Source organism: Elephantulus edwardii, unplaced genomic scaffold, assembly GCF_000299155.1.
Source record: "Elephantulus edwardii isolate Elephantulus edwardi_28Jun2011 unplaced genomic scaffold, EleEdw1.0 scaffold00121, whole genome shotgun sequence".
Classification (NCBI taxonomy): Eukaryota; Metazoa; Chordata; class Mammalia; order Macroscelidea; family Macroscelididae; genus Elephantulus; species Elephantulus edwardii.
Genome location: NW_006399871.1, coordinates 2,825,581 through 2,849,611, shown reverse-complemented (window position 1 = coordinate 2,849,611; position 24,031 = coordinate 2,825,581). Strand labels below are relative to the sequence as shown.

General features: G+C 38.5%; 1 protein-coding gene across 1 annotated transcript in view; it reads right to left on the bottom strand.

The window, feature by feature from the left end:
* Nucleotides 1-24,031, bottom strand: part of MAP4 (microtubule-associated protein 4) — a 119,159-nt gene that overhangs the window by 81,598 nt on the left and 13,530 nt on the right. The window contains exon 2 of the mRNA XM_006893031.1: nt 19,328-19,396. Within this exon, the coding sequence (XP_006893093.1) occupies nt 19,328-19,396 (69 nt within the window). The remainder of the gene's footprint in view (nt 1-19,327; nt 19,397-24,031) is intronic.

Sequence of the window (24,031 nt, the reverse complement as noted above, 5' to 3'; positions counted from 1 at the left end):
AAAAAAAAAAACTCTGTGGTTTTCTCCTCCATAAGCTATTTCTGACCATGGTGGATGCACCACTGAAATTAATTTCTTGATTCTATGAGGATGATTACTGGATGCAGGAAGAGCAGAGGCCAAAATTGGCAGTATTTAATCACCAAATACAAGGTAGGTATATTTACCATGAAAGGCAGCAGGGTACCAATAAACTAAATGCTTATTGATTCACTGACCAGGATCTTGGGTAGTAGATAACTAATCACAGCTTTCTATAACCAGCCTGCTAAAATATGGGTTAATATATATATCAGTAATAATAATAAATTCCAGGGAGCTCTGATGGCCTAATGGTAAGGAACTGCAGTAATATCTCAAAGGCACACAGTTTGAATCCACCAGCTAATCTATAGGAAAAAGATGGAAACTTTCCCTTATGTGTCTCTGAAAACTGCTGCTGGGTAAGCTATCAGTCAATTCTGACTGGATGGTGCCTAACAATAACAACAATGCAAAACCTAGGGGATGGGAGATAAGAACCACAAAAATGCAGAAGTCTATCATACATCTAGGGAGGGATTCAATGTTCTGAAACACGGACGATTTTCTCTTCCAATAATAAATTGCTGTAGCTCATATGATGAAAAAGGTAACAGAATCCCAGAGGTACACGGTTCAAATCCACCAGATGCTCTGCCGGTGAAGGAGGGACAATTTCCTCCTGTACCAGTCAGATCTGATTTGACGGAACATGCACAAAAAATAATAATAAAATAAAAATAAAAAAGAAAAAGGTAACAGAAAGTTAGATGGATCCCTGCCCCCCATTTTAGAAGCCAAATACACATTTAAGTATATTTCTTCAACGCATCTACAGTTACCAAAAAGCTGACAACTGGAGTGGGGATTAGACCAAGAGAAGCTCTCGTAATAAATTCAGAATGCAGTGCAAGCTGCTTTGCCCCTTGGGCCTTATGACCCAGCAGAAAAAACTATACTCAAAGTGTCCAAGGTTGTTGACCTGGCAAATGCATTCACCAGGTGCCAAATTTGTGACTAGCACTGTTCCACGCTGAGCCTCCAGTATGGTACCACTCCCCAGGGAGACCACCTTGCCACCTGGTGGCTGATTATACTGATTTCCTTCTATCATGGAAGAGAAGGTTAGGACAGAGATTTGTCTTCACTAAAATAGGCATATATTCTGGAAAGAGATTTGTCTTCTCTGTCCATAACATTGGGGGGGGGGATGCACCAAATGCCTGACCCAACACCATAAATTCCATACAGTGTTGGTTCTCATCAAGGAAGTAACTGCAAAGCAAAGAACTATTGTAAAAACAGGTTCACACCCATAGAATTAACAGCATTACCATACTCTGCCATCTAGAACTGAGCTACCTGAAAAATGAAAGTGTTTCTGAAGACCATTTACATTATCAGGCTGGAGATAACACACTGAAAGGATGGAGTTCTGTCTTAGACTGATGTAGTATATCCCCTAAATTAAAGGTCCTTTTATGATGCTCTTTCCCATGAAACCAGTGTACATGGCTCTGGGAACTAAGACGCAGAAGTGGGAAAGCCTCAACTCATTATAATGCCCGGTAACGCATGCACTCACAGAATTGCTGCTTTCGTTCCTGACAAATCTGAGTTTGCTGGTTTAGAGATCATAATCCCCAGATTTTTTTTGTGGCATACACAAAAATGGGTCAACTGAATTAGGAGATGAGACCATACCACCTGATTATTTGGGACACCTAATGCCGTTGAACCAACAGGCAGAAAGGAGGTTACTGGCTGGCATGATTGAATCAGATTATACAAGGGATACTGGTTGTTCCTACACAGTGAGAGCAGGGAGGATTATGTCGCACTCAGGAGATTTGCCGAAGCACCTGTCGTATGCCCAAACCCAATAAAAAATGTTAATTGAAAATTACAGCAGCCAAAAGGGGGCCTCAGTTACAGAGGAAATGAAAGTTGGGGCCGTTCCACCAAGTAAAGAACTTCTACCAGCTGAGATTTTGGCTGAAGGCCCAGGAAATATATGAGTGGACAGTTGAAGAAAGAAGCTATAAATATCAACCATGCCCTTACGACCAGTTACAGAAATGGGACCTATTATACTGTTGCATAATCTTTGTAATAGTTTGCATTTATTTTTTATGTTGTCACTTTCCCCCCATTATTATAAACTGCTGGCAGTTAAGTATAATTCAGCCTCTCGGTTAGCAGTCTCCTTGGTGAGACTAACGTGAAAAGTGTTTAATGTGACCTGCAATGGATACAATGACTATGGGAACTGAATCTCCCCACTTTTGGAGGAAAAGAATGAGAACCTCTTCACTCATTTTGAAAGATGGTTAGAGCTTGTTAGTTGAAACCATGAGCTGTTTTGTTAATAAATGGGAGTTCAAGTATAAAGAAATTTGCATAAGGAAAAATTTGCATAAAGAAGATTGCATAAGGAAGCTAAGCTCCCATAGACTGTTCCAGTTATCAATTTACTCCCTTTGAGCTCCAATCTGCCCTTCACTGATCTGCTTGTTAGTGGAGCTGAATCTTCTAAATATTTCTATTTTACCAACTGGTAAAATTTTAAGATAATACAGGGCACTGGAAGAAGGAGCTTTTCTTCCTGTCTCAAATTTTTCTAATCTTCTAGCCCCTTTGTGCTCTGCTCCACGAGTGGGCATCTTCCCAGGAGGTCCCACCAGACCCAAAACTGGCTTCACAGTGGTCAGCAGCACCCTCAGGGACAAGTTCCTTTAGGCCAACCTTGGCCTTGCACCACCTTTATTGTCTAGTGAAGATCTTCTCTGCGGTGTAAAACCAGCTTTAGTGGAGGCGCGTGCTCCTCACCAAGCATCGCTGCTCCTTGCTTGTGTCCTCTGCAGCTCTAGCAGCGGGGCCTTCTGTCTCCTGACTAATTAGAAATGCTGATGTATTAGAAATCCTAACGGAGAGGACTTTCAGAACTTGCCGAGGTCTGGCTTAAAATCCTAACAGGGAAAAACAGGGTAATAAGAGATTTTAACCCCTTAATTTCCCACCCCCCCAATTAATCAAAAGCCACATTTAAATCTCAAGAAGCTATCACGTGCAAGAGAACATATTGCATCCCCAACTGGATCACGTTGGAACTCTGCTGGTCACTAACAGTAATAACAGCAACAGGACACTATCTCTTCATTTAAACAAAGAAATTGAAGATCCAAGATACTAATTAATTTACTAGGAAGCAGAACTCTTCGAAGACAACCTCCAAGGAGTCTGACATCAGTAATCACACTGGCCATTAACACAGATGAGTGTTTCATCACCTTGTTTTAAATTGTTGAAAACTCACTGGAGGATGAACCTGCCAAAAGGATCAAGAGCCAAAGCTAATTTTCCCACAAGAAATGAAACCAAAGCCCTTCTTTCAGGCAGCCTGGCAGATCACCTGTGAAGGTCACCTTCCGTATTGTCCTCTAGAAATAGAGCATCTCCAAAGACACAATGGACCGGACATGCTCTAGTTACACCCAATTAAAATGCTGTTATACAACCATTTAAGTCGGAAAGGGAGCTGACAGCCAAACAGACAATGATTTATTGGCAGAAGCTGATACTGGGTTGAAGCTGTAAGAATTTTCTACGCAGACATTAATCATGCTTCTAATATCATCCTACATTTTTTGCTAAGCCCTTCAAATAGGTTACAGAGGAGTAAAAAGAAATATTTTCCGTCTCTTAAAATAAGTATGTACTATATTACCAGTTATCCTTTTACAGAGGAAGAAATTCTAGTTCAAAGATGGCAAATAATTTGCCTAAAAGTTTGTTACGTACCGCGAGCTAGAACCAATTCACAGCTGAGCATGCAGTGGGTTTGCAGTGGGCAGCAGAGATCAGTAGGGGTGAGAACATGGGAGTAGGAAGAAGGGGTCAGGTTCTAGACCTATCTTCCCACAAAAGAGATGTGAGGTATGAGAGAAAGAGAGGGATAAAATGGATGTGTTTTACCCTATGTAACTGCAAGGATATGAAAAAAAACCCTCAAACTCACTGCTGTCAAACTGGTGACCACTCACTGTGATCCTCCATCAGATTTCTGAGGCTGTAAATTCCAATGAGAAGAAATTCTCCATCTTTCTCCTGAGGGGCAGTTATTGGATTTGAACCACTGTAGACACAAAGCCTTTGCATTAGCAGCAAAACGCACTATAAACTATGGCCCCTGAGTTCTCTTCTAAAGAGTTTCCACTTGATGAAATAATAGGGAAACAGGCTGGTTGTTTTGCATGCATGTCTGTCTGTAGGTGAAGGGATTGGTTCCGTTTGTCCATGTATGTAGGTGCCATCAATTCAGGCTCAAAGAGACCATACATGGCAACAGTAGAACTGCCCTTTGGGGTTTTCTTGGCTCTAATTTTGCAAAAGTCAAGTCTTTCTCCAGTAATTGAGTGGGTTAAATGGTCAACTTCTGGTTAACAGTTAAGCACTTAACAGCTGCATCATAGGGTTGCTTACGAGTTTGTTGTACCATTGAGTCAGAACTGACCCATACCTGACTTTCCAGTGGGTTTTCAGAGGCAGTTAATCGCACGGAGGAGACTGCACATCTTTTTTTCATGGATGGAAGAGGATGGATGCCTTCAGGTCTCTATATTCAAATGGATGGAAAGTTATGCTACCAAGTCAAAGGTGAGTGATTTTCATCTGTGGCTCTCAAGCCTGGTTTTAATTGTTTTTGGTCAAATATTCTTCTAAGTGGTAAAGCTCTGGTTTGTCCATATGCTGTACAGAGGCAACTCGTGGTTGCTGTGATGCAACTGATGTGTCAAACATGATTATGGTTACCCGTGATGCACAGTGTTTGGTAGAGCTCCCCAATTAAAACAAGCTTAGAAGCAAGCGTGGCATCCACTTCTGAAATAGCTTGCCTCTGGAAACTCTAATGAACTTGGAGAAATGATGAAAGCTATACAAGTGTTTAGGTCTTTCGCTCACAGGGTAGCTCTGAGTTGTCTACGATTCAAGGGCACTTAACAACAATATTCAAATAGAGGCACGTGGTTCAAACCCACCAGCTGCTCCACTGGAGAAAATAGCCTCTTCTCTCCTGCAATTTACTGCCTCTGAAAACCAGCCAGAGGGGTCAGCGATGGGTTCTGAAGGGATGGTACGTGAAAAACAACATATTTAAATGAACATTTGTAATAATCAGCAGGATGATTCTGACATTTGGATGGTCTTCACTAGAGACAGACATCTGTGACAATTAGCATGTAACAGTAGCTTAAAACCTAATGTGCTCATTAAAGAATTGAATGTAGATGAGAGGACGTTTTGCCCTGCAATGAGCATCCACTGCCATCTCACAGAGTTGGACTCATGGCCATTTCTAAGGCTGTAAACCTTTTTATTTAAAAAAAAATTCTAAGCATTTATTGTGAACATGAAAACAATCAAAACAGTATGAACACATGTTTTAGAACGATTTAATATTTAAAAAAAAGACACCTAAAACAGAAGGGAAAAAATCGAAAAGCTATTACCCTCAACTTTTCACTTCATTGATCATTTCTAGTTGGATACACTTTGTAGAAGAGTAATATTATCTCCTTTTAACATTATCCAACCCAGTTGTTTTGCTTGACTGTTTTAGAATGAATCTCTCCTGCATCATCTAATACAAGGTTCATATATTCAACAAAACCTACGATCCAATCTTCTATTTGCATACTCACTTGCTCATACAGCCATACCTGAATCTGAGATCTATTTTGCAAGTATCAGAAGATGAGGTTGCACCATCACTTTCTGTACTCTCTGGCCCCGGCCATGGCACTCCATGGTAGGAGCTCCCCAGGCTGTAAATCTTTATGGGACAAGACCACCCATGTTTCTGCTTTGAGAGAGTTGGTGGATTCAAATCATTGCTCCTTTGGTTAGCAGTCCAACATGTTATGCACTATACCACCAGGGCTCCTAGGAGTTGACTTAAAAAAAAAAAAAAAGGAATGGAGGGCAGCCAAGGAAACGTAAAAGTGTGTCTGTGAGGCAGGAAAAAGCTCCTTCAAAATAACGCTGTCTGGGATAGGGTAATTTCTTTGCTCTTTACCCTAAATTTGTTAACTTATATGGACAATTGCTGAGTTTAAGTGGACACTAAGACATTAAATACCTCAGGTTCACAAGAGTTAACTTGTTACCTACCCATCATCTTGGCTAATATTGGGTGTTAGGTGTCCCACCCCTACTAACAACAGAATCAAGCCCTGCCTAATCGTGCACCATCCTCACAATCTCCATGGAGCTTTTTATACCCACTGTGCAGTTAGCATGCCACTCCATCTCATTTAGGTTCTTCCTCTTTTTCCGTGACCCTCTACTTTTTGATGGTCCCCTTCTGGAACTGGCCCCTCCTGATAACATGCCCAAAGTCCGCGAGCGAGACAAAGTTTCACTATCTTGCCACTAAGGAGCACCCTGGTCGCACTTCCCCCAAGTTTGTTCTTTTGGTTTCTGAATGTTCTCCACCAACATCACAACCCAAGAGCATCAATTCTTCTTGTTCAACATTGAAACAACTGAAAAACTATGGCTTCAGTCAGGTGCTTCTCTGTCTTTTTACATCTTTAAAGAGATTGTTGGCAGCAGATTTGCCCAAAGCAGTATGTCCTTTGATTTCTAACCTGCTGCATCTACGGGTGTTGACTGAAGATCCAAGTAAATTGAAGTCCTTGACAGTTTTCCTCTTTTCTCCATTTATCATGATTCTGTTTACTGATCTGGTTGTGAGGCTCTTTGCTAATTGAGTTAGACAAAGGCATCCTACTGAACTTATCTACGTTTATTTATTTGAGTCACTGATGTATCTCCAGTGCCTGACACATAGTAGGGACTTAGGCAAACATTGGAATGTGTGTAAAGAGTTTGACCACTTAGTTCCCAAATATGGCCCACAATAAAAATCTTCAGCATGCTTTAAAAATATACATATAAACTCCTGGGCCGCAGAAACACTGTTTCCACAATCTAAGATATAGCCTCAGAATTCCTATTTTTAATAACCTGCCAGGTAACTGTAATATACTGCTAAATTTTATAAAATGCCAGTGATCTAATTTACTTCTTATTCAATACATGGAAAACTACAAGACCCACGTTTCTTTCTCTAATCTATAAATTTATTATTCTCTTCTATCCAAAAAGCATCATTTGGCATTGAATTATTACAATTTCAAATTTCCTTAGTTCTCATCCAACCTCCGCATGGAATTTAACCAATATTACACATTTGTTCTTACAAAATGTTCCTCATGCTGCTTCACATTTAAATAATCAAGCATTATATTATAGTGTTTATTTATGTGTGCATTTTAATCTTTACTTGGACAACTATAACAAACCCTTAAAATTGCTAACATATACAGCATTACTTTAATTGTGTAGGCCTGAGGTGTCCTCATTGGACAGTGACTGACATTTCAGTATCAACTATTCAGATTCCTTTCTAAAGCAGTACTATGTGAATCGCCAAAACACATAAAGCAAAAATTAACAAAAGCTAAAGGCAAAAAAAGACAATTCAATAATAGGTAGAGACTATCAATGAGTAGAACAACTAAAGGAAATGAAAGACTTGAACAATACTATAAACCATTTAGATGAAACAGAGATGGACACAAGGTGCCACCCAGCAACAAGGAGCACACACATTCTCCTCAAGCATACATGAAGCATTCTCCAGAGCAGACCATATGCTATACCACAAAACACAGTTCAACAAATTTAAAAGGACTGAAATCATGCAAAATATGTTCACCAAAGCATAATGAAATGGAATGAAATTTTAAATAAATAACATAAGGAAAACTCACTCCTAAATAACCAATAGGCTGAAACAGAAGGAAATAACATCTTACACTGAGGTAAGTAAATAAAAATGTAAGTAAAAGATACCAAAATATACAGCTAAAGCAATGTCTACATGGTAAGGTAATTATAATCATAAATGTCTATAGTAAAAAAGAACTCAAATTAGTAACAAACTTCCACCTTAAAAAAGGGGAGCAAATGAAGCACAAAGTAAGTAAATAAAGAAAATAATAAAGATGAATGTTAAAATGAAGGAAGACACAGAGAGATAAAGTCAACAGAAACAACAACCACAAAAGTGGAAGAGAAACTCAACTAATGAAAGAGAATTTTTTTTAATAAAAGGAAATATTAGCAAAACATTCACACAGCAAAACATTCTTGTGTTTGCAGTGATTCTAAGCTGTCCTCATTAATAATATGTATATAATGAAATTGGCAAAACTTTAAACTTAGTGAGAAAAAGAGACAGAAGACTTAATAAAATGAAGAATGAGAGAAGGGACCACATTGTCAAGCTTACAGAAAGAAATAGGATTAACAACAAATGCTGGTGAGGTTGTGGAACTGGAACCCTTATTCACTATTGGTGGGAGTATAAAATGGTGCAACCACTAGGGAAGGCAGTATGGTGCTTTCTCAAAAAGTTGAAAATAGAAATACCATTTGACCCAACAATTTGCTGCTGGGAATATACCCTAAAGAAACCAGAACTACCACCCAAGCAGATATATGTATACTTATGTTTATTGCTGCTTTTTTCATAATAGCAAAGAGACGGAAACAATCCAAGTGCCCATCAACAAATGAATGGATAGAGCAGCTGTGGTATACTCACAAACTAGTATGCAGCACTGAAAAACAAAGAATTCATGAAATATTATACAATGGGTGACCATGGAAGACATTACGCTGAGTGAAATATCTCAGTCACAAAAAAGACAAATACTGTATATATGCCCCTGTTATAAAACAGGACTGACAGAAGGGTTGGGGGAAACTAAGAAAGGGGATAAATAATGTACACGGCATTGAGAGATGAGGGAAGAGAACTGTATAAAAAGGAACGTATATGATCAGGTATTATTGGCATGACAAGAATCCAGGGTAAGAGTGGCATAGTAAAGTGGGTTTGGGGGTGCTGTGTAAAAGAACTTTTTTCCCAAAGAAAAAAGCAAACTGAGGGGGAGAGGGAGCAGGGAGGAAAATGTGCAACAATGAATGAATGGAAATCTAAGTTTTATAAATTTACAATAAAATCTCAATTTGAAAGAAAAAACCCAACAAACAGAAGAATAGCGCCAAGATGTGTATGGATATCCAAAGAGGGAAAATGGAGTGGCAGTAGTGTTGAAGGTAGGGAGGTGGAGAAATCACAGGGTCTCAGAGTTTGGTGGGTGGATGCTGTTTTTATGTGTGGGTGGATAGAGGGGGCAAAAAAGAAAACCACCAAACAATGTACATGAATGAAATACAATGTAAACAAACAAAAAAGAAAAACAATAAGATTATAAGGGAATACCATGTACCTTGTATGGTGCTAAATTATATAAACTAAATAAAATGTATAAATTCCTAGAAAGGAAAACTAAGACTGACTCAAGAAGAAAATATAGGAAACTGCTAAACCTTGTTCAGTGGCTAATTTCTTTAAATTAGGATTTGTTCCAAAATGTAGTAGTGTATTAGAATTAACACTAACAATTAGACTTTAACATTAGTGCTCTAATATATGGAGTTCCATCATTTTTCCTAAAGTCCATGTAGCTAATTTCCTATTGTAAGATATTTTCTGTGTGTGTGTGTGTGTACTGTCAAATCAGATCTGACTGGTACAGGAGGAGACTGCCCCTCCTTCTCCAGCAGAGCATCTGGTGCATTCAAACCAGCTACTTCTGGGATTGCAGTGCAGCTTCTTGACACTGGGCCACCAGAGCTCACTTTATTTTAAGATATTAAGCAGGTAAATCTACATTGATGAAAATGATTTAACTCTACATTGGACACCTCTTCTGCCTCCACCTCACCTTTTTTAGTTCTTTTTTTACTTCAGCATGTCTACAGCATCCAGTTGATGAAAAGTGTGATGCTGATGTGAAAATGTCTAACTGACTTACTGGTAAGGAGTTCCACAGTTAATCTAAAAGCATGTGGTTCTAATTCACTAGCTGCCCCACTGGGGAAAAGATGAGCACTCTCCTCCCTGATTCTGAAAACCTGCTGGAGGGTCAGCAATGAGTTGGTTCCAACTGGGACGACACATAATAACAATAACAACTACAATTCTCCTTGGGAGAAAGATGGGGCAACTGCCTCCTGTGGGATTCAGAGCCACTGGAAATCTGCTAGAGGCTCAGCTGTGAATTGGTTCTGACTCAAGTGTACCTAACGACACTTTCCCTTTAAAGAAAAAAGGTACCCTGGTGGCACAACGGTTAAAAGCAGTCAGCTGCTAACCAGAAGTTCAAAGATTCAAATCCTCCAGAAGGAAAAAAGACCTGGGAATCTGCTCTCACAAAGGCTGTTGTTGTATGTCGGAGCCAATCCACAGTTGACCCTCCAGGGGGTTTTCAGAGGGAGTAAATCACACAGAAGATTGTCCAGCCTCCGGCAGAGCAGTTAATGGATTTGAACCACGTACTTTTGGGATTACAGTGATCCCACTACGTGATCAGAGCTCATAAAAATTACAGCTGAGGAACTCCTACAAAACAATTCTCCATTCTTCAAGTAAGAAATTACTTGATAGCACACGATTATTCTATTAAATCAGAGTTTTCTGTCTCACATCTTCTCCGATGCCAGAAGCGAGACATCTGCTGGAAACATTGCAAGTGTAAAATAGAACAGGAGTTAACCTGAGATAGGGCAAACGGTGAATAAAATGCTACCCAATCGCTTAATTGATAAGGCAACAACTACACAAAATCATAACAATATTTCTCTAAATCAGTAAGATAATTCTGACTTAGTTCCTCAAAAGATCCAGAAGAATCAGACCGTTACCCACAGCACTGAGTAGGTTAATAATATTTCATTGTAATATCCCAGTCACAAAAGGACAAATATTACATGATGCCACTGTTGTAGAATGGGACTGTCCTTGGGGTTGGGGAGAGACTGAGTAAGATGGGTTCAATAATGTATACTGCACTGAAGCAGAGGAGGGAGAGAACGGTTTAAAAGAGAGACGTAACTGGGTATTTCTGTCATCACAGGAGACTAGAGCGAGGGCTGCATGGTGGAGGGGACCTGGGGGAGGGTTTGTAAAACAATGAAAGAAGCTTTTCTTTTACTTTTCCATAATTTCTGGACTCATGTACTTATAACTTGTTAGTCAAATTTGTGTCTTCTAGGTTGCAACACCCCCATGATACATCTTCAAGGATATGAACATGTAGGGCCAAGCACAATCAATAAGAGTGCATCTGAATTCCAAAATCAATCTCCATAATAGTCTATGTGTTTCCTACTGTCAAAGGGGCCCTTTAGAGTAGTGAGAGAAGATCTTCACCCTGAAACCCACAGCGTCCCTTTTCAGCAGGAAGTAGCTAAGAGAATACGCCGTCCCCTTTTCCTTATGACTCAGGGTGAAGTCTCTCTCAGGGAGGAGTGATAGGGAATGGCAAAGGATACACTGACAAAGAAGATTAATCAGAACTGGCTTTGACAAGCACTGTGGCATTTGGACAAGAACAAACTGGGAGGAGGGTAGAGAGAATAGTGCAACAATGAATGAATGGAAACCCAAAATCTCTGTAAATGTTTATGAAAATTAATATAGGGAAAAAATAATAATATTTCATTGTATTGGCATTGTTTCTTTCCAATTTCACTTTTTTCAATCTCTTAACCTTATTTATTGAGATCACTTCCCAAAATTAACTACCTATATGCAAAGCCTTAGGGACTGACTAACTGGTAAGGAGCTGCACTGCCAACTTCAAGGCACGCAGTTCAAATCCACCAGCTGCTCTTCAGGAGAAAGATGGGCAGTCTCCGTCCATGTGATTTACTGCCTCTGAAAATCCACTAGAGGGTCATCTATGAGTTGGTTCTGAGGTAACAGCACACAACTACAACATATACAAAGCCCCAGATGCTGCCCTGAATGTACTCACTAGGATGTGACAAGAAATCTGGAGGAAGACTATCTGGCCAACTGTCTTGAGATAGATCCATGATTTGGGTTTTAAAAAAAAAAAAAATCAACAACAAAGACAAGCCTTAAAATAGACCTTTAAGGGGGCATGAGATACCGAAGTTTCTCAGATTAGTCTCAATTCCTAGCTTTATTATTAATCTAACCTCCCCCTGTGGGGACTGCTGACCTTATGGTTAACAATACACTATTCACTGTATTACCAATGCTCTGTTATGAGCCATTAAGTATTGGTTTGGTCCTGCTGTGTTTTCAATAAAAGGCTTATATCTAGAATATGAAAGACTGTTGGCAGAGTTTGGGGAAAGGAGGGAAGAAATAATAAAGAACTTTTCATTATGTCTATATTTAAGAATATGTGTAGCTTTGTTCAGATTTCATTTATCAGCTTCAATGCCAACTTTCGGATAGGCTGTCAGATCTGACACACAACAAATTTCATTTTCAGTTATGACTTCACATTTTCACGCTTTGACAATTCTTTGAATCCTATCTGAAGAAACAGGACAAGAACTAGATGAAGCACCTAGGATATTTCATACGTTGTGGCACTTGAACAAAGTACGTTTACTATTTCACTGCTGGTTTGACCTGAGGGATAACACGTTATATCATATGTTCAGAACTACTGGCACATCCACCAATAAGCCATCTACCTACCCTGAAAATAGCGCCAGGCGTGGAGCAAGTAACATAGCGCACCTAGCCCCAAAGACTGTTAAGTAATAGCAATTTATCTCCACAGAGCTTTATTCCACAAATAATCTGCAGTAAAGTCTTGTTAAGCTTTTGCTATTATGGACACAGCATAGATATAAAATTGAGGATAATCTGATTTTATTCCTAACTTAAGAATTAAATTAATACTTTATGCCCTTCCTAGCAGTCCCACGTTCTTTGTCCTAAAGACTACCGAGCCTCGATCGGGTCATGAAGGAAGAGATTGGTGGAAGATCAGGGCATGTTGCTAGGAGAGGGACATCATACTTGGAAAGGTGGAGGAATGGTGAAAGAGAGGAAGACTCTCAACCAGGTGGTTTGTCATGTGACTGCAGCAATGAAATCAAGTAGTCAGAGACTGTGAGGATGGCACAGGACAGGGCAAGATTCAGTCAGATCTGCTGTTCATAGGAGTGCTATGAGTCACACTTGACTTGATGACACCTACCAACAAGGAGGAAGAATCCAATCACAGCCAGTTATTGCCCCAATCACCACATATTTCTATTCTGAAGACCTATGAGAAAGGTGTAGGAGCTAGTACCCCAGTGATTAAGTGGCTGGCTATTAACCAAAGTTTGGCAGTTCAGACTTAACATCAGTTCTGAAGGGGAAATGTGTGACAGTAAGCTTTTGGAAAGATTCAACTCATTGCCAATGAGTCACAGCTGACTCAGAGTGGAGCCCCACATGAGCTTTCAAAGGCTGAAAATAGTATGTGATGATACTGTCCATCGATCTATCTATCATCTTTGGGGAAGGGGTGGATTTGAAAGGCTTCCCTTTCAGTTGGCAACACAACTCCTTACCCACTAGGCCACTAGAGCTCTCTAGGCTACTGTGAACAGATGAGAAGCTGGGAAACCCCACAGGGTGGTTCTATTCTTTCTTATAGCATAACTAGAAGGCGATTTGACTCCACAGCATTGAGTGCACTAGGTTAGGAGCAAGGCAGTAAAGACTGTTAATTATTCTTTACAGTATTTAAAATTTTGTGCTTAAAAAAAATTTGCGCTTTAAAGAACAAAAAAATGTATTTAACTCTCTTGGTAAAAAGAAACTTAAGAACACTGAGTTTTCCTAATAAACATAAGCATCTGCCAAGCTTAAAAAAAATTCTTCATGCCATGTAATTTTCTTAAACATGAAATCATTTCAGTGTCTTCGTCAATATACTACATAACCTATCTTTTATAAAGAAAAACCTAACTTGAGAAAAGAATTAGCATTTCTTCCTAGAAACTGTATACTGATTATGAAACAATAAGATTAACATTGATACTAGGTATACCAAATCTTCTTTCTTATAAACAAGAATTTGAACTGAAGCTGCATAAGTGATCTAACATTAATTGATAAGCTGTAAGATAATTTCTTATTGCCACTCTACTAACTGACTTTCTCACCAGATGCTATTTGTTGTTAAGTGCCATCAAGGCACCTAAGGCTCACAGCGACTCTGTGAACAACAGATCTGGACTCTGCCCTAACCTGTGGCATCTTCATCATCTCTGAAACACTTGAGTTAGTATCGCACAACCATTTGAACTTCTTGTTGCTCAGAGATTCTAGATGAAAGAGAACTCACTCAAGAGCAAAATCCAATAATGTTAAGTCAAAGTGTTTGCCAAAAAGTCCTTACCTTTCTGGAATTATAATAGGTGGGATTAACTCAGTTAAATGGAAAATTCATCTTTATTTATTTACTCAACTCATGTCATAGTCACATTACATTTCAAATAATTAAGACCCCAACCAGAATCCAGTCTATGAGGTGTTAATGTAAGATATTTATTAGTGTAATTTATTTAGCACACTGATCACATTAAAATGTTCCAATATACAGACTACAGACATCTAAAGTTAAAAAAATACAAACTTAGGTGTATGAACAATGCTATAAAAATATTACTTAACAAAAGTTCTATGTCATCAACACTGAGCTGAGAGAGAAAGAAATGCGAGAGTGAGCAAGTGCACATATGAGAAACATATTTTCATGAAGCAACCAGTCTGGCTGCCTGACTGGTGACAGGCAGGGCCATTGAGTGTGGCCATCACGGCAGTGCGGCATTATGGGACTCAACACCTCTTATGAACCTCAAATTATTTCTTTCAAAATGAAACCATTTTTTAAGTAGAACAGATTAATATTAACAATATAAACCAAATTTTTGTTGGTTGGTGATAGCACATTTCAACAACTCTATAAATTCAAACTGGGGGGGAAGGGACAACTCAAAAAACAACAAGTTTCAAACAGAAAGAAACAATGGAAGAAAACAAATAAAAGTAGAGTAAATCAGTGTCAGTGATGGATTGTGAATGTGAGCCCCTGACTGTTTCATCAGAAGAGCTGTGTTCAGGTTCTCAGATGCATCTCACTTAGATAAAGTGCAATGACTAGTTAGAAATGAGAGGAGTTTTGAACACAATTTTAACAAATCAACATTATTAATTTGGTAAAGTTTCTAGGCCTGAATGAACAGCAGCTTGCTAAGAAACTGCACACCAATGAACAGAGTTCTTTTCTTTAAAGGTGCCCTATGTTAAGACTTCCTATCTTAGCAGCTGCACCTCCTTCAAGTGTCTTCTGTCTAGAACTCTTGCGAGGAATTCATGTCAGACAACTGGAAGTGGTTCTATATTAGAAGGTCTAAAACAACAATCTTCCTCAGAAGATATCGCCACTTTAAAACAAAACAGAGCAAAACCACCAAAAAAACCCCCCTAAAATAATTCATAAAACTTCCATAATCAGAAAGAGAATAGAAAGCTTGAATAATGATTCTTAAAAAAAAAAAAAAACCCTAAGATTTTAGTAGTGAGGTACATATTTCAAGACTCTGGTCAAATTTTTTCATTTACAAAATTTCAGTGTCTTTTATCACAGCTGATTCTACACCTTTTTTAGAAAAGAAGTGACAAAAACAAGAAAGTATCATTGTAACAATCTGAGAGTGACATGTTCAGAATACGTGAGTGAATATAAATGCTAACACTAAGTATTTTAAAGATGCAATCACGTGTGATGCATAACTCCCACTGACAGGCTTTCTTTTTCTAACGGCACCTCCAGAGTTCAAACAGATACTAATCTTAAACAGTGTGGTTCCAATAGCATAAACCTTCCATTAGAAACATCATCAACTGGGGTAGTTCTTAAACATGTTGTATCTTAAATTTCATTCTACATTGTTCTGGAAAAGTCTAACTTTCTACCTGTATCAACATGCCATTATTTCAACAATACTGGGTTCACTGCTACATTTTTAGGAGGAATTCCAGTTTAGATAGATAATTTCGTACACAATCTGGATCAACTAACAAGCATGATTTGATAGGAGGAAATATTTTATACTGTGTAATGGTGTGTCAGAGACAGATGTGTACAGGATAGAACAGGGTTTATGACTGTTGTACGCAGTGTCGGTATGGGTCACGGGTGACTCAATGGCACATAACAACAACAACAATCAGTACTACTGTAATCTGTAAAGCTTTAATTAATGTAGCTAGTATTATTTGGATTTTAGTAAGGTGGAAAACATTTTACATAACCAAATTTACTTAGGTGGCTATCAAGTCCACTGTGACTCAGTTACCCTCTACGACAGAACAGAACTGCCCCTTAGGTTTCCGATGCTACAATCTTTACAGAAGCAGACTGCTACATTTTTTGTCCCATGAGGAGTGGCTGGTAGGTTTGAACCTCTGACCTTCCCAGTTAGCCCTGAAAGATTAACATCTATTAAAAGCAAGCTCACACAAGGAAAAGAGGCGGGAGAGGTAAAGGGAAGTTCACTGCAGTTCTGGAGGACTCACCCCTTTATGAAAGCACAAGTTCTAATTTGGTGTTAAACAATATCTTGATTTAGGGTGAAGACTTGAAAAAACAAATTAAAAAGGCCAACTAAAAATGTTTAAATTAAGAAAATAAAAAAGTGAGGTTGGATTAAATGATAAGTTTTTTAAAAGAACAAGAAATAAAAAAGGAAGTTACAAAACCACTAAAATTGTAAAGAATTCATCTTGCATTCTGTGCTCACAAAAAGGGAAAAGAAGTTCCAACAAGCCCTGCAGATCGCAAAAAGAAGCAGGCGGTTTGCTCAGGCAGCAGGAGAAAAGAGGCCCCGAAGAACTACCCTCATCTTCTTCTAAATCGTATCCAGGAAGGTAAAGCAAAGCTCTGCAAAATGCTGAAGGTTTTAGAAGTGTAACGATGCTTAGGAAAGATCACTGGTCTGGTGGTGCAGCAGCCCCAGTGTTGAGACACACGCTAGGTTTCTAGGAGGAGAAAAATAGAAAAGGAGGAAGAAGTAGGAAGGGGAGGAAGGGCGGAAAAGCACAGGTCATTAGTAAACAGTAAGTTCAACACAGCAAGATGCTCATTAACTCTTTATATGCTATCAGTGATGCTGGCCTACTCGCAGGACTACTGATAAAGTAGTGAGGGACCAGAAATTAGCACTTCCAAAACAGCACTGAACTAGAGGCTCATTAGTGCAGGTCAAATCAGAATGAAGTCATAACATGCTCCAAAACCATGCACCCTCCACTCCCTATTACCCCGACTAAAGAAACATGCATATTTTTAGTAAAGAAATACAGTCAAGAAGTCGAATTTAAAACCCAAACCCCTATTCAATTGCTGAAACTGTATCTATGCAAGGGATAGAAGCATCCAAGAGCAGTAAGACTTGCTCTCATAAGGTCACTTGGCTGCTTAGAAATGGACTAGGTTCTCTCTAGTCTCCAAGGAAAAATAAAGTCTTGACAGAGTAATGGGTAGGTAGGATGCATGTTTTTCCTGTTCTTTCCCCTCAAATTACAAAAATTTGGCAGTGGGAGCAAACACTGTATAGGAGTGTGAGTCTCATCACTCAGACTGTTGAAGAAGAAATTTACGCTAATTTTGATAGTTCTTTCATTCCTGGATGAAAATGGCATCCACGTTCACAACTGGTTAAATCTAATCAATTCTCTCAAACCTTTCCATCGCCTGGTATTGACACTTAAAGTTGCAATTATTACTCTTTTGAAAAGTTCAAGTTTATTCTCCTTTACTCACCAGTTTATTTGTATAAATGTGTTCTTAAAATAAATTTACAAAGACAATTTCTTTCAAAGCAGGCAGAAAACAGTCAATACTATAAGAGAACAAAATTACCAAGGAAATACCTAAATTTAAATTAAAACGTTTGGGAGATAAAGTGACACATATGGTTGTCTTTAGTGTTAAGTTAAAAGTTCTTAAACTAAAAAAAAGAGTTCTTAAATTCATGAGATGCTTATCAGGTCCTTGATGTTACTGAGTAACTAACGCTCTCAATAAAAAGGACCTGTTGTCAAAAAATCAGAGGTAACAGTACTTAAAGAGGTAATAGTATTCCTAAGGTCACAGAATAAAAAAGAGTAAATCTTGGAATAACTGCTATTGCTAACAGAAGGCTTTTTTTCAGGAACCAAGAAACTGTACGGTAGCTTAAGGCCAAGATAGGAGTACAAGGAGAGAACCACAGGAACAGCATGTCTCGTGTTTACACTGCTGTGATGTGAATCAACAGCTATGTCCCTGTTAAGAAGAGCACACTCTACAGAGAACAATCTGCTTGAGCACTGGAACAAGCAAGTCACCGGGCCAGCATGTTCAGTCAGATCACAGCAGCAAATTAACTGTCCTTCATTATAAGAAGCATTAAAACAGACGGAGGTCAATAGCACATGATTCATACTGCCTACCTAGGAAAAAATTTCCATAGTGCGTGCCTATGGGTTCCTGCTACTATCTCAAAGAGTGTGCTCATTAAAAGGATGCTAAGGTAAAGGGGTGGTGCTTGTCATGAAATGGGAACCCACAGGACTCAGCACCCTGGGTGGTGTACAGGTTGAAGGTTCCAGTTCAAACAGAGGAGTCTGAGAAGAAAGGCCTGGCAATCTACTTAAAAAACAAACCCAGCTATGGAAAACCCTCTGGAGCACATTTCTCGTCTAACATTTCATAGGTCATTAGTCAGAGTCACGTCAACTGGATTAATTTCTTTTTTCCTTTCCCAAAAGAATGGGCTAGGATTTAAATTAGAGACAAATTTCTAATGCAACAATTACAGGAGAGAGAAATGAGAAGCAGACTGAGGGCAAAAGAGAAAAGCAAAAACATGTCACCTGTAATGCCTAGGTTTCCTACCACTCATCTCTGCAAAGCAAGAGGAAGGACAGTGTTCATCCAGGGAAGAGACTTGCCTTAAAAAACTTGCAATGGGAAAAGACCTCCAATAGAACAAATTCTGATGATGATTATATTACATTTAGAAAAGCATTTGTTGTTGCTTTGGTTATTATGTGGTATAACTGCAAATATACTAAAGTACTATCAAAGGAAGCTCATACTTCTCATTCCTTTGTTGGAGATTTTATGTAGCAGAAGCCTTAAAGGTATTTTAACAAGAAAGGAAAAGAAGAAGGAAAAAAAAAACTCCCACTAAATCACCTCAAAAAATTCATATGCTTTAAATAAGAACTGTCCTCAAAGGAGATATATGTCTATTGAGATCGTTTCAATTACACCTTTGGGAATCCTGGACTTACCTGTAGTGTCATTCTCTTTTATTTCATGATCTCCATTGGTTAGCACTGCTGGTTTAGAAGATGGTGTACCTGCAAAAACCACAGAAAAGAATTATGTACGGGTAACTGGTAAGAAAAATGACAAACAGATCCAGTTACCATCTTAACTAGTGGATTTTTTTAAAATTCTTCATTGTATTAGCTAAAAGGAGATAAATCTGTCCAAAATTTAAAATCCAGAGATTAGACAGCAGAACTGAAGCCCAACACCTGCCAGGTATCACCACTACAGGAAAAGTCCTTCTTAATAAGCCAGCCTGTCTTTTCTGCCGTGCAAATTGTCAAACATTATCATTAAATTAAAGAGGATTATCATGAAACATACTGGGTACTAGGGTAGCATCTATGATTTTAATAAAACCACCCAAAGACACAGGACTCACATATAAGTCCAGGCTGCATCCACTGCTCCTGGAATTTTAGAAGTAGAGGAGCTTGCTCTTATACTTCTGTTTTGCTTGCTCTAACAGAGTGTAGGAAGCTCTGGTGGCAAGTTCATAGGCAGCTGTGCTGCTAACGACAGGTAGTGACTTTCTGGTAGTTCAAACACCCCAGCAGCATCATGGAGAAAGACGGGCAATCACTCCTGTGAGATGTACAGTTTTGGAAACCCAGTTGAGAGCTATGAGTTCTGACTAAATGACAGTGAGTTTCTTTCTGTTTTAATAGGATGTAGTCATGTCTCATTCCCTAATGACTGACAACGTTAGGCATCTTTTCATGTCCTTATTTGTCATCACTTTATCTGGTTTTGGGGAGCTCTGATGTAAAGTCCACAATAAGTTGCTAACCAAAAGCTACACAACTCCGGTGGTTTCAATCCACGTGTCTCCCCAGGAGAAAGGTGGCCATTCCTGCTTTACAGTATCAGAAATCCTACAGAGGGTTACTATGAGTTAGAACTGATTAAGCTACAGTGAGTGAGTGAATGATACCTTCTTTGGTAAACTGAGTAATAATTTTTTTAATTACTTTTGATTGGATTATTTGTTTTCCTAATATTGAATTCTGAACTCTTTAGCTATCCTGAATACTGAATGAATTTTATAAATATTTTCTCCCACACTATAACCTGTCTTTCTCTTTTCTTAAGTGTGTCATTTGGAGAAATTGTGATGAAATTTAATTTATAATTTTTTCCTTTCACAAATTATTCTTTTAGTGCAATAGTTAAATTTTTCTTCATTTCAAAGTCACAGTATTCTCTACTTTGTTTCGTCTACGTATTAAGATTTTACACTGAAATCCTTTATCTGGTATAAGGCAGCTCTGTGGTAAGGAAGTGCACTGCCAACGTGAAGATCCACAGTCAAAAACCAGCAGTTGTTCCAGGGAAGAAAGATGGGCAATCTCCTCTTGTGCAATTCACTGCCTTTGAAAACCTGTTGTAGGGTCAGCTACGGGTGAATTCTGATTCAACAGCATTCAACAACTATGTCTAGCATAAATCTAGGTTTGTATTTTGCTGGAACATCTAACTGTTTCAGCATTATTTGCTGAACAGAATGTTTATATTCCATTAAACTACCTGCACCTTTGCCAAAGAGGGACAATGATGCTGGGAAGGGTGGAGGATCAGCAAAGGAGAGGAAGACCCTCAAACAAGTGGACGGACATTGTGACTGCCACAGTGGACTCTTGTGTGTCAGGAAGTGTGGGGATGGCACAGGGTAGAACAGGGTTTTTTGTTCATAAGCTATGAGTCATAGTCAACTCGACAGCACCTAACAACAACAAAACTCAGAACTATATTTTGTTCCACTGATTTATAAACCTATCTATCTTGCCAGTACCACAGTTTTGATTACTGTATTTAAAAATTAAGTTTTCTGGCAAGATGCTGCACTGCAATCCCAGAGGTACATGTTTCAAATCCACCAGATGCTCTGCTAGAGAAGGAGGGGCAATCTCCTCCTGTACAAGTCAGATCTGATTTGACGGTACACATAAAAATAATACAATAAAAAAAAAAACAAAAAAAAGTTAAGTTTTCAAGTCAGGTAGTAATGTGAGTCCTCTAACTTGGGTACTGACTATTCTGATCCCTTTGCATTTCTAGAAAAAGTTTAGAATCATTTGTTGATTTAATTTTTTTAAAAGTCCTGAAAGAACCTTGATTATAATTGCACTGACATATAGATTGGTTTAGGAATGTAAAACCACATCTGAAAATCTGACTATGTCATCCAACATTTCAGCAATTTGCTGGCTCTACAGTCGGCCTGTGACCCAAGAGTTTCCTATGAATCACTCTAAAGAACCTCACAGAAACCTTTTTATAAGATAACAAGTGACAATCTAGAACACATAACCAAAAATAGAAAATGCAAGATTATACTTTGAATCACAACAAACTATGCTGTTCAACTTTCTGGTTCCCACAAATTAAAGGCAGCTATCTTTCATATAAACTTTTCACTGAAAAAGATCATCTGTTATCTCAGAGAAACAACTTATGGGGACCAAAAAGACAAGGCAGATAAAAAAGAGAATCAATTAACTGGAAGAAGGAGTCAGAAATAAAAGGATGAACGATAAAGACTTTTATTAAACAACAACTATGTACCAAACATGCCAGGTCTTATATAGTGCTGTTTTACTTATCTAAAGAGAGATAAAATAAGTCCCACCACACAAATTAAAGATATTCTCTTTCAACCCCACATAACAAGCTCTTAAAATCTGTTCTTTCCAGATAAAGGATGCATGTATTAAAATTAAAAATCTGCCTCATTTTAGAATGCAGATTACAAGAAAATGTCAATTACTAAAACTTAACATTTTGGCTATGATATTAACAAAACAAAACAATTTTTACAATAGTGTTAAGAGGGATATAGGAAAATAAGATCATACACTGCTAAAGAAAATAACAATTAGAACAATCTTTTTATGAGACAATTTTCAAGTAACATTTAACCTATTTTTAGCTTGCCAAAGAAAAGTTCACTTTAGGTAAGTAGTATATAAAACGGAATGTGAATAAGAAGTTTATTAAGACACTCTTTAAAAATAACAAATGTCACAAACAACAAATGCTGGCGAGATTGTGGAGAAAAGAAACTGGAACCCTTATTCACTGTTGGTGGGAGTGTAAAATGGTGCAGTCACGAGGGAAGGCAGGATGGCACTTTCTCAAAAAGCTGCAAATAGAAATACCATGACCCAGCAATTCCACTGCTGGGAATACACCCTAAGGAGACCATAACCACCACCCAAAAAGATAAATGCACACCCATGTTTATTGCTGCTTTGTTCATAATAGCAAAGAGTTGGAAACAGTCCAAGTGCCCATCACAATTTATAGCCAAGTAACTCACTAACTGATGGAGAATAAACCTGAAGTAGAACGAGGCAGGAGGACTGGAGGAAGACTCATCAACCTATAATACACAGCTGTTACAATCCTGCTTGCAGAAAAGGAAGGGAAAAAAAAAATTTAAGCACTTTCTGAAGAAGAGCAAATACTACAGTCCTCAATGTGGATTACATTTCAAAATCAAGAATGTTGAGAAAAACTCTCATAAATGGACCAATAGGCAACATGATGATAGAGAAAAAGACTGAAGTTGTCAATGATTTAATTTTACTTGGACCCACAATCAACTCTCATGGTAGCAGCAGTAAAGAAAGGAAAAGATTCTTCTTTGTTGCATTTGGGACATTCTGCTTTCAAGGGCCTCTTTAAAGTGTTAAAAGAGTTGAAAGCTTGGTGGCCTAGTGGCTAGAGAAGTGCTGCAATCCCAAAGGTGCACAGTTATAATCTACCAAATTCTCTGCTGGAGAAGGAGGGCAATCTCCTCCTGTGCCAGGAGAATCTGATTCAACAGTAAGCAACAACAAAATAAAATGAAATAAATAAAGTGTTAAATAGCAAGGATATCAATTCAAAGAGTCAGTTACATTAGACTCAAGCCACGGTATTTTCAATTGTTCCATATAGATGGGAAAGTTGAACAATGAATAAGGAAGACAGAAGAAAAAACATCACCACTGATTTTTGTTATTGGGGAAGAGTACTGACAATACCACGGACTGTTAAAAGAAGAATTAAATCTCCCCTGGAGGAAGTGCAACCACAGTGCTCCTTAGAGACAAAGATGGTGAAACATCAGCACACATAGTTTGGGGCACGTTGTCAGTAGGTGCTAAGCCTTAGAAAAAGACATCAAGACTGAGAAGCAGAAGGTCAACAACGAGAGGACTGAGACAGTGACTGCAACAATGGGCTTAAGTGTCACAGAGATCGCTGAGAATGGTGCACAACAGGATAAAGTTTGAATTTGTTGCTCACAGGATCACTATCAGTCAGTTCCATGGTACATAACATCAACATAGAGCCAGTGAGTTTTCAGTAGCAGAATTTTTAGCATCCAGGTAGAAGACTTGAGTTTGCTTCCTGGACCCTACTTGTCTGTCACTGGTAGACTGCATGTTGCTACAATATTGAACAGGTTTCAAAAGAACTTTCAGGTTTCAACAATACCCTTCTTTGGTCTGAAGGCTAAGCCAGCTAGGACAATGAGGAGCATGAAACTCAGGAAGGGAAATCCAACTGTTAATAAGAATGAATTGTGAAATAAAATGTAATTCGCATGTCTTACCAAGGTAAAAAAAAAAGAACTTTCAGGACTAATATGAACTAACAAGAAAAAGCTGATAATA